The sequence below is a fragment of the Aulonocara sp. 'chitande type north' Nkhata Bay genome, linkage group LG3 (assembly GCF_057382095.1).
Source record: "Aulonocara sp. 'chitande type north' Nkhata Bay isolate Kocher_YH1m ecotype deep benthic linkage group LG3, A_spYH_male_GT1.1, whole genome shotgun sequence".
Lineage (NCBI taxonomy): Eukaryota > Metazoa > Chordata > Actinopteri > Cichliformes > Cichlidae > Aulonocara > Aulonocara sp. 'chitande type north' Nkhata Bay.
The window spans coordinates 52756128-52770718 of record NC_141346.1 but is presented as its reverse complement, the minus strand read 5'-3'; the positions used below and the strand labels follow the sequence as shown (position 1 = coordinate 52770718).

Genomic DNA, 14591 nt, shown 5'->3' with positions numbered 1-14591 from the left:
ATCTTGTGAAACAGTCGAGGACAGAAACATAAACAGTTAGTTCTCTATATCTATTATCCGTCTATATTTCACACAATATTAAGTTTGCATTATTTATTATACAGTCTTCTTAAAATTAACACGATGATAAACATATGGAGAAAATACTTACTCACTTTTTTTGCTGAGACTTAGAGCAAAAAAAAGTAAGTATAAATATGTCTGTGAAGGTTCTCAGTCATCCAGGTCATCGTAGTCAAAGGAGCTTGCAAAGAAAAGCGTCTGGACTTCTTTAAGTTACTTGAAGACGTTTCACCTCTCATCCGAGAAGCTTCTTCAGTTCTAAGGTCAAATGGTGGAGAGTCCCAGATATAAACCTAGTGGGAGTTTCCCCCCACAGAGGGACAAAAGGACCCCCTGATGATCCTCTAATCGCCTGAGCCAAGGTGTGAAACTGGGCGTGGGTCCCAATCAGCCAGAGTTTCGGGTGAGTTCATTGTGAAACCTGGCCCCACCTTATCATGCGAATTCCTGAGATCAGATGGCCCAGGATGTGAGTGGGCGTTAAGGCGTCTGGGAAGGGATCTGGGATCTGGGTCTGGGAAGGGGTCGTAAACCACCGAAAGATGGTTTACGACACCAACTCTCTGCCATCTATAATCCAGTTTTGAGATCCCTTCCCAGACGCCTTAACGCCCACTCACATCCTGGGCCATCTGATCTCAGGAATTCGCATGATAAGGTGGGGCCAGGTTTCACAATGAACTCACCCGAAACTCTGGCTGATTGGGACCCACACCCAGTTTCACACTTTGGCTCAGGCGATTAGAGGATCATCACGGGGTCCTTTTGTCCCTCTGTGGGGGGAAACTCCCACTAGGTTTATATCTGGGACTCTCCACCATTTGACCTTAGAACTGAAGAAGCTTCTCGGATGAGAGGTGAAACGTCTTCAAGTAACTTAAAGAAGTCCAGACGCTTTTCTTTGCAAGCTCCTTTGGCTAAGTATAAATACAGAAATCAAATTTCTTAGAGGAGAAATTAGATTTCTGTATTTTCCACATGAAGTCTAAGCTCAGTTAGCTTATCTGGAAGTCCCACACATGAACCCAAACAAACACGAGAAAGACTCAATACTTCATGAGAAATGTGTAAAAACCACAAAAAAGAAAAAAAGAAGAAAAACAATCTTACTTGTGGGACATTAAAAAAAAAACAGATCAGAGGAAGTAAAATAAAGTCGATTATAAACTTATTTTCAGCATTGAACACTATAATAATTTCATCAAAACATTTAAACACTATCACACAAAGACTTCTGTGTTTTTACACTGCGTTTAAGTGTCCAGGAGGAGAAGCCAAACTATACGTTCGACCGTGAGCACCACTGAGGTGACGAATCAGCCGTGTGACTGGCTACGGGGCAAACGTGGAAGCATTAGTTAAAAAGAAACTTAAGAAGGTGGTTTATATCTCTACTTGAGAAAAAAGTAAAAAGGTAAACAAGCACAGGGTGTTCCTTTCATCAAGGCTGATATCCTCTGTTAAAGGCCTGCTGGAGAAACATGGTGCTGTTAAAAGCTAAATCATCAGCCTCTGCTTCTGATAAAAAGTTCACCATTTCCTTCCTCCAAGAGCATGAGGTATTTCCCAGACTACTGTCCACTAACAGACCAAACAATGAGGCTGATGATTCATAAGGACATGTGGGTATAACCTTTCAGCCTTCTGGCCGTCTAAAACAAAAGACGGCAAATCTGTTCCCTGTTTTTTTGTTTTTTACTCTTAGTAAAGTAGGCAACTAAGTGATACATTCATTACATCGTATACTCTCAGAAAGCTGGGCATGTCTTTGTTTCTTATGTACAGCATACCAGGCTGCAAGAAATCCAAGGCAGTTAATACAGTTAATGGCAGCTGGACAGGGACAGTGCTCACAGGTCAACAGCAGACTGGCTCAGTAAGTCTTCCATATATATGAAGTAAAAACATTTAAGCTGTGACAGTGACACCATTGGGGCGGTGTGAAAAAGTATTTGCCCACTTAATGATTGTCACACTTACATATTTCAGGCCATCCAACAATTTTTTAGTTACATTTTAGTTACTTTTTTTACATAGGAAACAGTAGTTTTGGATAGATTTGTTTCCTTAATGAATGAAATCATTATTTAAAACCTGCATTTTATATTCACTTGTGTTACCTAATGCTAATATTTCCTTGATAAAACATTTAAGTGTGGCAATCGGGAAGGGGGCAAATGCTTTTTCGCAGCCCTGTAAGCGGTGCAAAGGTAGTAAGTCTGTTGGGATACATGCGTGGATGACGCTGTTCTGATTTGACTCAACATTCAGGCTCAGCTCACGACCAACCGCCTACTGTCTGCTGCCGATGGGGTTGCAGTTGTTGTTGTTTCATCTGTATCAGCAGCAGACGGGTCCAAAGAGCCTCACAGTATCTGACACATGGCGGTGCAATGCAAAGCTGTGACCCTGCACTAAAATGGACGTTTGTGTTAGGCTCGATTATGTAACCGACATGATTTCCAAAAAAGGAACCACTTCGGTGTGCAAACAAAGCATGTTGATAAGGGATCAAAATGCCATGGGAGCATTGCTGTGAATACAGAATCAACTTAATGCGTTGGTATATGTTGTGTGTCACTCCATAGGGATGATAAAGACATGCAGTGTTGTATTTCCCTGTGAGATTCATGGCATCAGATTTTAGCAGCACTAAATACAAAGTGCTGAAGCAGCAGCAGCTGCTTCTAGTTGCTCTTCTTCTTTGGGAGCACGAGGGGACGTCGGGCACTTATCACCAGTCTGGCTTGTTGATTTTGGGCTCTACCACAAGAGCAATTTTACAGTTGTCTTCTTCCACCGCCATGGCCTGAAAGTTGCACAGGGCCGTCTGAAAAGAGGAAGAAGAAGTAGAAAAGAAAATGTGATAGTGTTTAAGAGAAAGCCAACTGTAGCCTGGCATTCAAAGAAAAACAACAACAACAACAACAAATGCAGTTCTAAGAATTTGCAGTACCTCGGTGATTATGAGAAGCATGCACTTACAAAGAAAAAGAAAAGGAGAAATGAGCACACAAGTACACCTAAGAGCAAAAAACTCACCTTATTGTTGTTGTCGCAGATATCACTGAGGAGATCCCGAGGCTCTGGTACTTTGGGAAAGATAGTATCCTTGTTTCTACACAAAGACAGTTAGATATCAGAGGTTAGCGCAGCCCCAAAAAAACAGAACAAAATAAAACCAAAACAAAGCCAACGAACAACAGGATCCATTCAGTAAGAAGAAGAGACTTTTTACTTACTTCTGGTAACACATCACAGTCAGGACTGTCAGGGTGGCAACCACCAATGGGACTGTAATCGCAAGAAACACTAATGGACTGAAGCCCGAGTCTGCTTCTGCATGCAAACACATATAAGCATTCATTTCAGCAACAATGAAACTGTTTCATGTTTCAGCCTTTGATGTTACTTTCCCCTTTCAGCTTTTTTTAATAGAGAAAATAACATGTCGGCTTCATTCATCCATTTACACCCAGGGATAAAACTATCTTCTGATTAGCAGATGACCTGCACTAGAGCCACCCCAGAGAAGAATGTATGGCCTTTATAATCTAAAAACAAATAATAAGTCAGTGCATTCTGTTTTTTATTAACACAAGATTAGAAAAAAGACACAAAACAGAAAATGACTTTACCAAAATACTGTTGGTCGGTCCACGGTGTTTCTCCTTTTTCTCCATACTTTGCTTTGATAGCCATGCTGTAGCTACAGTGAGGGACCCGGTCCAGCTCGTGTGATGTTTTTTCTTTTAGTATTATTGGACTCTGTGAAAAGTGTTTGAGGGAAACCATCGATTTGAGCCTTGAATCAGTTGATTAAAACTTCATCCTGAGAGAAACATCAGTGAGTTTGCAAAATTCAGCACGTAACCATAAAGGACAAATTTAAATATTTAATTTGGACTCATCTACTTGGGACCCTGTCGATTTCTGCCAAATATAATAACAACCGCCACTATAACTGATGAGGGTTTGTTTTTTTTTTAAATAAAAAGCTGCTTTAGCTGCTTGGAGAAAAGTCTGTAATTTTCTCCTTATTTTCTCTTCTTATTTTCTCTGGATATGATGGCTACCATTATTCCCAAACCAAGAGCTATCATGCTAGCATGGCTTAAGGTTGTATTTAAGCTAAGTCCTGTTCCAGAGGGAGCCCTGGAAGCTGATCCTTAGCCACTTCCTCCTCCCCCTCTGGGATTCCAAGACTTTCCCAGTTAAAAAAAAAAAAAAAAGGTTATATAATCTGTCCACTGAAATATGAGTTAGCCTCTAACAGATGTCTTTTAACACAAAGGACCCCATGTCTTATATGAGCTCCCACACAATGTTTTGAACTCCTTACCGTGTCCTCCAACTTCACTCTAATGCTGGAACTCATTCTCTAAGTCAGGGGTGTCAAACTCAAATACACAGTGGGCAAAAATTCAAAACTGGAACAAAGTCGCGGGCTAACGTTAGTATTTTTTGAAATATATTTATTCCTCCAGATATAAGAATGAATCTTTTCTTATGTGCTCAAACACGTTTTGCTGAAAAACTGAATATGGAACAAGCAAAGCTTAATACTAAACAATATATATATTAGCTGTATAATACCAGTAGGCCAGCTCTAATAGTAATTTGGTATGGCTTCACGGGCCAAATGTAATTAGGCTGTGGGCCAAATTTGGCCCGCGGGCCAGAGTTTGACACCTATGCTCTAAGTGCTTTCAGTTATTCGTTTTTTAACACAATCGTAACACACATTACTTTAAACTAATGGACGTGACAGACAAAGTAAGATAGTATTGTTGTTATTCTTACTTTTAGTTGACCACACTTAGTGTAATTTATTATATATTCCCACTCGTCCTGTGCAATCACTTCAGGAGGGTACCAAGTAATATTAAATTGATTCCCACTTTTCTCGACTTTCCAGTTAAGGGGCGGTGGTCTCACTGCACAGAGAATAACAGACAGATGTTGCAGTTAGTACAAGCTAGCCAGAGGTGCCTTAAATGCAAATCATAATGCAAAACAGTGTGTATTTTGCCTTTCGAAAAGTTGGTAGTTCTAGATTGTGTCATAAAATACACAGTGCTAGATACACACAGATGCATGCCACCCCCCCCCCCCCCCCCCCCACACACACACACACACACACACACCATGATAACAGCTAAAATATTTCCAAGAAAGGAGAGAAAGAACCAATTATACCCCAGAAACTGAATGAGGAAGCACAAAATATTTCAACACAAGTTTCCTCTCGCATTACTTTTAAATTCTGAATTAGCACTGACCACTACACAGCTTACCAAAGCGAATGAGGCGTTTAAGGAAGGTGTTCCTGACAGTTTTGTTGTTCAGTGTTGTGTTAAACAAGACGCTTATAATATGTTGTGTGCTCACTGGCAGATAACAGCCAGTCCTCAGATCATCAGTGTAAGTATACGATGGGCATTCTTCTATTCCACTGACGATTTCATCCCACTCAACCTCAGACCTTGGAAACATAAAGAAAAAGGTGATTTACTTTTCTACCAACACACGGTATATTCCAAAAGGAAAGGACAAAACAATGAACTAATAATAAGACACTGGCATGCTTTTGCCTCTCGGTGCTGGTGAATAGAATAAGCAGGGGAAATGTGTTTCTTGCTAATGTGCAACAACAGCATCACATAGACTGTGGGACTCAGCCACCGAATAAAATAATAAAATTTGAAGTATTTCTTTAATCTCGTGACATTTTGTTGGATATTTTAAATGCAAAATGTAATAACTGTGTTTAACAAAGAAGCCACCCGGTGGGAAACAGCCAGTTATCAATACCATGTACAATATTTGTACCTACAGTACAAGTTTGGACACAATTGTGACGCATGAATGTGTTGAAACCTAGAGTGTCAACGCATTCATTAGAACTACAGCCTTTTGCTACGTGGACTAGCGATGCTGCAGTTTTATGCAATGTTTTGTAAAGTTTTGTGATGCAAAAAACAAAAACATTTTAATTTAAGATACTAATTTAACATCTATGAAACTGTATAATTAAACAGTTTCTTTTACTTCCTTATTTGTGCTCTCACTGGGAAACAAAGAAGACAAAAGTTCATAGGAAAATGGGTCTTTGTTGCAGCCTAACAAAACAGGAGTGACTTCTGGATTCAGTCTCGTCTTGGTAACAATATTGTGCAAATACCATGATATATGCACATAATAATGTCATTGTCACCTTCGTTATCTGAGACACTTTAAAAAGTTTATGTTGACAATGAACTTCTCGACGATGTCGACGGGTGAGGCAATAGATGCGCTATTGTGAAAGTTAGCCTTTGTGCTTTGGATACAAGAGTGCAGTCATAACACATTTGAAGCAACAACTTAAACACACAATTCTCACATCTTTGAGTAATTTCAACAGCATCCTGACAAAATCAGTGGACAGTGAGGAATAACACTCTCCAAGTGAATGCCAATATGTACATACAACCTTCCCAGAGGTCATCTCAATCAACGAGTCAGAGGGGTATACTGCAAGTAAAAGTTTGAACCTAAAACCCCTGCTGGAGATCAAAGTTATCACTGTTAAGCAGAGCTTTCTGCTTCAGCTTCTGAGCGTGCTCATATAAAAAGCAGCATTTCACAGGTCATAAGACTCTTCTTCCACAAAAAATGATCCCCGTGAGCGCCCCCTACCCATTCCCTTATAATGATATGAGGATATAATGATTATAATTCCTTATAATGCTAGTGTAACGGGGGAAAATTCACATTTAGATTTAGGTCTGTAGAACTTTACTGTTGGATTTAGTTTGACCTTTTCCTTCTTAGATGAAGGATGTGTGTGTGTCAATATGACCTGGTGAAAACTTCTTAGATATGTTTAACGATGTTTCACTAAGTTAACCTCTAATTGTTAGGGAAACTCACAAGAAGACCAGTGCCAGGTGCTGCCTGGAAAATAGATAGTGGGAAAGTCTTCCCTGGCCAGCAACAGCCCGGGTGGGACAAAAGACTGTTGTAACTGAAAAGATACAAAGAGTGTGTGTGATGTTATCAAAGGGACGCTGGGAAATCCCAAGGTTAGCGCTCTCGTGACTGTAGAACTGTGATGTTTGATGTGTGTTAGCTTTCCTGCATCCAGCAATTACATTAGCTTGACCACAGCTGACTGTGTTGCAGACTTTAATAACAGAAATTTCACCCACACTAGGCACAGTTTGCTCTTCACTCAGTGGTTTTAGTATTCACGCCTAACAACCTGCACATATAAAACACCATTATATATATATAGTAGAGAATTTATAATACACTTGAAATGATGTAAATAAAAGACTCAGTGAAAATGTGGTGCTTATAGCCGATTTACAAAGAAATGCTCTGCTCCTGAACTTGTTACGTGTTCGCTACAAGTTAGCGTAGTGATTTAGCCAGTTAAAAACAGAGCCACTTTCGTAATACAGAAACCTCTCACTTTACGCTCGACAGCTCGCGAGACATTTATCTAAGTTAGTTGACTCCGCAGGGTGTGGTAGGTTATTTACAGCAGAAACACCTCATTTAAGTGTTAGGGTCATGGATAACAGTGGAGCTCTGTGGCCCAGACGGATTAAACATATACCTCTCCAATATTATCTTTGATGCACTGGCTACCGGGCAGTGTGGATGAAAATTTAAAATACCTTCTTCTAATGCAGGTGCCCTTTAAATAATCACCAAGCTGCACATTAAATGTACCATTTTACCCCAAAAGAGCACTTCTGTGTCAGAGCACAGACCTGCCTCCAGGTTCCTCCCCTGGGACAGCCCTAGGTAAGAGCAGGGGTGAATAATTCTGGTTTTGTTCAGCCAATGCAAAAACTGAGTTAATGTGTAACTGAGTCCTGCTGCTCATTCTAATAAGAAATGTTCTTATGCTCTCTCATGACACATCTCCCCTCCCCTTTGGTGAGGCTCATACATTTAATATAAAGTCATGTTGCTGTTGATGTGACAAAGAGAGTGAGAGTGGGAAGCTGCCACTTCCTTTATATGTGTGTTAAATTATTATTTATGATAATTCTGTGTGCCCTTTAAAACAAAAGAGGGCAATAGGACTACACTGAACGAGCAGCAGAGTTTCTCTTTGTACAATTCAGCAGGTCTTGGGTTTCCTATGTAAACTGGTAACATATCTTATGCTCTGGATTGGCAATATAAAAGTTAAATAAATAAAAATGCGTTTGGATACATGATCCCCACTTGTGTCCAAGATCACTTCATTTTTATGGATTGTCATGCAGAAAACCGCTGTGTTGCTTTAGTTCATTTCAGTATTTGCTTTTGGGTTTCTTTGTTTTTTCTTTTTTTCTTTTTCTTTTTACTTGCAACGTATTTGTTTCAAGTTTGTGAAGACGTTTACTTAATTTGCTTAGGTTTTGCCTATTTAAATACATGACCTTAAACGGCAGTCCATTGGGATATCAGGGCTCCGGCGTGTTACAGTTGGCTTGAGTTAACACTTAACCCTCTTCATTTAATGTTACATTGCCAAATATGGTTTGGTTTTGTATGCATAAATCCCCACACCCCCAACAAACAGCCTGCAGCTGGCAAAAAAGACAGAGCCATTAAACACAAGAATTTAGCCCTGATTGAACTCTGGCTCATTACTTCCACTTCAGCTCAGAGTGACCACTGACTATCAGGAAGTGTTGCAAAATTACAAAACTACCTGTACTGCGTAATGCTGAATTTCTATTTCTTTAAACTGCATAATAAAAAAGCACATACTTGTAGAAGAAACGGAGATCTGCGGCGATACCGGTTGGTGACCATGAGCAGTTTGTTTGCTTTGGGGAGTGGACGTAGCACTGAAAATCTGTCACCAGCTCTGAGAGCGACAGAGACACAGACACAGATTAATAATCAAACACATAGACAGCAATTTGCTTCATATGTGGCTCAAAAGCATTTTTTTTACAACAAAGCAGAGTCAGTGGTGAGAATTACCTGGATTAGTTTCACTGACGACCACTGGCTCGCTTGATGACTTATTCCAAAAACTTCTGATAGACACATTTAAGACGTTTCCATTCATTAACCCCTTCAAAACTAAGGAAGTGCCCTGCTATTAAGAGAAAAAGAGAAGAAAAAAACTAATTTGAGTAAACAGTCTAAACCAATCCCAGAGCTTTTGTTTGAAGAACTGGCTAACCAACCAGACATAGTTGTGGTGTACATGCAGAACAAAAGGGTTGTGGTAATAGATGTAGCAATACCGAGAGAGAAACATCAGGAAGAAGGAACACAAGACGCCCGAGAAACACCAAAGGCTGAGAGAAGATGTGGAGGGTGAAGACAACAGTGGTCCGGTTACCACGCGAGATCTAGAAAGCCCAGGACTCAGTGCCACACATACACACAGCTATAGCTGTCATGGCTTAAAACATGTGAGGTCCACAAGAGTGCAGCTGGAGAAACGGTACGCTGCAACACAACACAGTCTTCCCCTCAAAACTTAAAATAGCGGTTGTCTATACAAAATCTAGAAATTACTCAAACCTACTTTTCATATCTGAAAATGTTTTTCAGCAGTATGCAAATAATGAGCCTCTACTTCCAGGAGGTGGTTGAGATTACTTGCAGTCTCTTAGCAGCGGTCTTTCCGGGAATTATTGGTTATTAACTGATGAAAGACTTTTAAATTATGGGGTATAAACGTTGTGTAATCACAATGAATATACGAGGTTTTAAAGTAAGCATATACACATATAAGCGTACTTACAGTGGATTCATATTTTTGTCCGTTTGTATTTGTAGACACTTTATACTGGTAATCGACAGAATTCTCTGGTGGTACCCAGGTCACGTTATGATCAAAGTCGTTAATCCTCCGCAGGGACACATTTCGTGGTGGTAAGATTTCGCCTTAGTGAAGGAGGAGAAAGAACAGAAAATGAGTCAACATCTGCAGGATCAGCGAATAAAGACGATTTATGTGGCTCGCCAAGCAAGCTGTTGCGCTGAGCCAGTCACTCAGGAGGGAAAAAAATCTTTCCCTCAAGGCACAGCTGTTACGCACACTTCGACTGCTGAACAGTCTATTTACCAGATCTGATCCTGCTTTCGGATTTCTACGTGGATAATTTAAAAAAGTCAGATTCCTCCTGTTTCTGTCACGTAAACAGAATCCGGATTGGAATACTAACATGGGGGTGCGCTGAGAGGATTTACACGCGCGATTTACACGAAACACATTCTCCCACAAAGTTTTCTCTTTTTCCAGAGTCCGTTTTACTGTTCCGCTACACAGTGGCGAATGCCAGACGTGACGTCACTAGTGGGAATCACCGCAAATGACCCGAGCGAGAAAACTGGGAAAAGGTGTCAAAGAAGCAGGCAATAACAAAAACCCAGGTAAATGTGTTGTAAGCGTGGACGTGTAGATCGTCTTACCGTGACTGGACTCGATCGTCAGAGACAGGCAGCACAGAACTAACAAACTTGGGAACATCCTGCTGATCCCGTGTGTTCAGCTCTCCCCCTGAAAACTTTCTATCTCCTGAGTTTCTGTTGTGAGGAGAGCGGGGGAAGCGCTCTTGAAACGGGGTCCCCTGCTTCTCAGACTCTGTGTGGTCACAGCTGTTCAGAAGGCAAAAGCAGAGAGACGTCTGCCATGTCTCTGATCTACTTTCGCTTCCAGCTTCTTGGGAGGAAGGCACAGAAAAATAGTGGGAGGCTGGAAGTGGGTGGTACGCTTCCTCCTTCTGATGTAGACACGCTGACGCACGCACTGACATGTTGTGCTTTCTTCCTTTTTTTAGAAGTCATATTTTTCAGTACACATATTCTATTTTTTATGTAAAACAAATAACCTATGATAAACCTTCGCACAACTACTAAGACACATTTGTAAGTTTCAGAACTCTAACCAAACAAAATCTAACAAAAAGGGGCGTAAAGACAAAAAACAAACAAACATTGGCTGCTGCTGGTCCCCCAACAGCCGGTAGAATGTGCTGTGTGGAGTGAGAACGTGTTAAGACCTGCAGGTAGTCTGTAAGTATGTGAAAACGTTTAAAGGCTTGGACAAAGATTCACGTTTTATTGTCATGTACAGATAAAAAGTATAGCCACATTTATCCATAATGAAATTCTTTGGCTTGTGCTCCTCAGCTTTACATGAGCATATAGAGAGTGTGCAGAAAAGGAGAGAAAAAAAGTATTAAATATTAGAGCGTTGAGACGAGTTGGTATTTACGCGTTTGTGCAAGAGTATTTACAGGTTGTGCAAAGTTGTGCAACGAGCATTTAAGTGGCATTTGTTGAAGTGATGGTGTGCAGAGTCCTGTAATTGTAGTGAGTGTGTAGTGGTGTGTATGGAATATCAGCAGTTCAAAGGTCTGATGGCTTGTGAGTAAAAACTGTCTCTGTGTCTGGTAGTGCGGGTCTGGATGCTCCTGAGCCGCCTGCCGGACGGCAGGAGTGTGAAAAGTCTGTGGCTGGGATCCGCTGCGTCTTACTTATGCAGCATGGCTGGCAGTTCACCTCTCACCAGCCTCTGCAGAGCTTTGCGGTCCAGAGCATTACAGCTGCTGTACCAAGTGGCGATGCAGCCAATCAGAATACTTTAAATGGTGCATCGATAGAAGTTTGTAAGTATTCTGGGGTTCATTCTGAATCTTCTGAAGAAGAGCCGCTGTCTTGCTGCTTTTATGATCACGCCAACATGGTGTGACCAGCTCAGATCCTCGCCGATGTTGATGCCCAGGAATCTGAAGCAGCTGACTCTCTCCACCTCTGCTCCTTCGACGTGGATGAGGGTGTGGCCTCCTCTCTGCAGTCTCCTGTAATCCACGATGAGCTCCTTGGTTTTGCTGACGTTAAGCAGCAGGTTGTTGTCGCCGCACCATGATGTCAGGACATCTGCCAGCTGGTGGGCACATGCTTTGAAAACTCGACCTGGAATGTTGTCTGGTCCAGGAGCTTTCAGAGTGTTTACTTTCCTGAAGTATTTACACGCGACTGCCTGAGATATCTGAAGAGGGCAGCACAAAGGTCACAATACACCAACACAGTGTAACCATGTGCTTACATCAGGCTCTGCATCTCTGCACCAGTTGTAGACTAACATGGTCTTCTTGCAGCCAAGCAGGCGTAGACAGCTAACAACACTAGGTTTGCACAAGTCATTCACAAGCATCACTCCAACAGGATTAAAACTTTATTTTTTAAAAACAATATTTTACTGTAAAGTTGATGTTCAGTCATTTAAGAAGACAACATGATCAGATTTCTTGTTATGCTATTCTATCCAAGTTTATCAGGGACATTTTACCTTTTTAATGCTGCAATGTCTGAAATGTTGTGTCATTGCGTTTTTAGCTTGTGATGCCTTGTAGGACCTGGTGTCCTGAGTGTGATCACGTATTTATGAGCAAAAGGCACACGGGAACAACAGCTGTTGTTGCTTTCTACACATGCTATTGTTTTTGTAACCTTGAGATGTTTCAGCGTGTCGCAACATTAAGAGACAGTTTTTTGTTTTGCAAAGCTACCATCTGTGACCATTACACCGTGGTGCATGCAAATAATATTTTAATGATGTCTTGTGAAACTTGTACCTTCATATTTCATGTTTTTTACATGTTAGCGGTGCATGCCGTGGCTGTAGACCCAATTTAATTGTTTATACATTAGTTAAAAAAATAGAAAAATAACACCTCTCATGTCATTCTTGGCTGGTGTAGTCAAAGAAACGGGGCAGTGAGAGAGTCACACATGGCCGTTTTATATTTAATTTTGACTGCAGGTGGGAAGCAAGGTCACGTCATGTATGAGCATATTTACAGTAGTTTCCTCGCTGCCTGCCTCACTAGTTTTCGTAGATATCTGCAGTTTCTGAGTAAATGCCGCTGTGGAGCCAAATTCCCAAAAAAATGTTGAGACTCTGTTTAACAGTACAGATGTAAATGGGAACCTCGGGAATCTTTTCTTCGGAGGAACTCTGCCTCTTTGAAAATCCAGCTGAAAACAGCTGGTGGAATAAATGCGCTGCATCCAGTAACACTTGCTTTTCTAGTCTTTTGTTCCTATTTATTTATTTTTTGCTTTTTTGGGATGCGTTGCTGCCAACAAATTCAAACTGAGTTCATATTTTTCTTTTCATGAAATAGTAAAGCGTCTCAGTTCACTCATCTGATGTTTTCTTTGTGCTATTGTGAATAAAACATGTTTGAGATTTCCGCTTTTCTGCCCATCAGTCTTATTCCTTTGTCCTCTCAAAAACTGAAAGCACAAACACGCACGTCGGTGATAGCAAACAGGTTAAATGTTTGACACCCACATAAAAGTATTTACTTATATGTCCATTATCTTCATGCTACGTGTGGTTGGTTTATGTTGACCAATGAAATACGTTGCTGAGAGAGAGGAGGGTGAGGAGAGCAATTGAGGATGTGCAAATGAGGAAGGTCAAAAGACTTCTTCAATAATCTGAGGGGTAGGGTCAAGATTTGGAACAAATACCATGAAAGCGTGGATCCATCTTGGTTTGTATGGGTATTTCAGGGTTCTGGTGGTGGTGTTATGGTTTGGGGATCATTTTGGGGACTTTGGGCTTTTTTTTTTTAGCCAAATGTTGATTAAGCTGCCACAGCCTCCTTGAGAATTGTTGCAGGCCATGTCCATCCCTTCAAGACCACAGTATTCCCATCTTCTTCCAGCAGGATAACACGCCATGTCACAAAGCCCAACTGGTCTAAAACATCGTAAACTTAAACTTGAACATAACGATGAGTCAAATGACCATCACGGTCAGCAGATCACTGTCTAATAGAGCATCTTTGGGATGTGGCTAAACAGGAAAGTCACATCATGGATGTGCGGCCAACAAATTTGCTGCAGATTTGATGTTGTTGTGTCAATATGGACCAGAATCTCTGATGAATGTTTCCAGCATCTTGTATCTATGCAATGAAGAACTGATGCAGTTCTGATGGCAAAAAGAGGTTCAACCCACTATTAGCTATGTGTAAGTAACGAAGTAACTGATGTCCGACCCTGTTCTCCAGGCAGAGAAAGAGCATGGACAGCCACTCATACCTTCAAGCAAAGACTTATAAAAATGGACTGTCGTCTGTGGCACAATACATGGTTTAGTGGGGTAAAAAAGTTCTTTGTCATTGTCACCTCAGTGTTTTGAAATCAGCTGAGCAGGGCTGGATCTGACAGATAAACAGACACTGTGTGCTCATACAGTGTTCACATGCCCAGCCTAAAACCTTTATACACTTGTTTTTGCAGCAACTCCCCCTGCTGGCCAGTAGAACAAAGTGCAGGTTTACAACTCCATTGCAATGGCCTCACTTTTTAAAGATTTCACGCAAATGCGTCAGTTTATTTAAAGCCTATTTTTGTTTGCTATGACTTCACAGCAGCCAAAAAGGGAAAAATAGGTTGATCATTAAAAAAATGATAAAAAAAAAACCCAAACTCAGTGTCTGAAGCCTCATATAAGCTTTAGAAAGAGCGTTATTGTTCTGCCCTTCTTCACTTACATC

At 41.0% G+C, this 14591-nt stretch overlaps 1 protein-coding gene across 2 annotated transcripts; it reads right to left on the bottom strand.

Moving 5' to 3' along the window:
* Window positions 1–925: 925 nt before the first annotated feature.
* On the bottom strand, window positions 926–10757 carry il13ra1 (interleukin 13 receptor, alpha 1). 2 transcript variants are annotated; one of them, XM_086285229.1, is made up of 10 exons: window positions 10486–10757; window positions 9815–9957; window positions 9040–9157; window positions 8821–8920; window positions 5361–5548; window positions 4867–5000; window positions 3702–3831; window positions 3306–3402; window positions 3106–3181; window positions 926–2893 (listed from the first exon to the last, which is right to left on the bottom strand). In XM_086285229.1, exons 1-10 carry the CDS (start codon window positions 10541–10543, stop codon window positions 2798–2800), a joined length of 1140 nt encoding a protein of 379 aa, XP_086141355.1. In that variant the 5' UTR covers window positions 10544–10757; the 3' UTR covers window positions 926–2797. The 2 variants fall into 2 exon arrangements, with proteins under 2 accessions (XP_086141355.1, XP_086141356.1); XM_086285230.1 differs by having other exon boundaries at window positions 9040–9154.
* Between the last annotated feature and the right edge of the window lie 3834 nt (window positions 10758–14591).

Coding starts and splice junctions, on each gene's coding strand:
- il13ra1 (XM_086285229.1), bottom strand. CDS start 10,543: ATGTTCCCAAGTTTGTTAGTTCTGTGCTGCCTGTCTCTGACGATCGAG. Junction 5,001..5,360: donor TAAACGCCTCATTCGCTTTG/GTAAGCTGTGTA, acceptor TTCTCTGTGCAG/TGAGACCACCGCCCCTTAAC. Junction 3,832..4,866: donor CTAAGTGTGGTCAACTAAAA/GTAAGAATAACA, acceptor CACTTTTCACAG/AGTCCAATAATACTAAAAGA.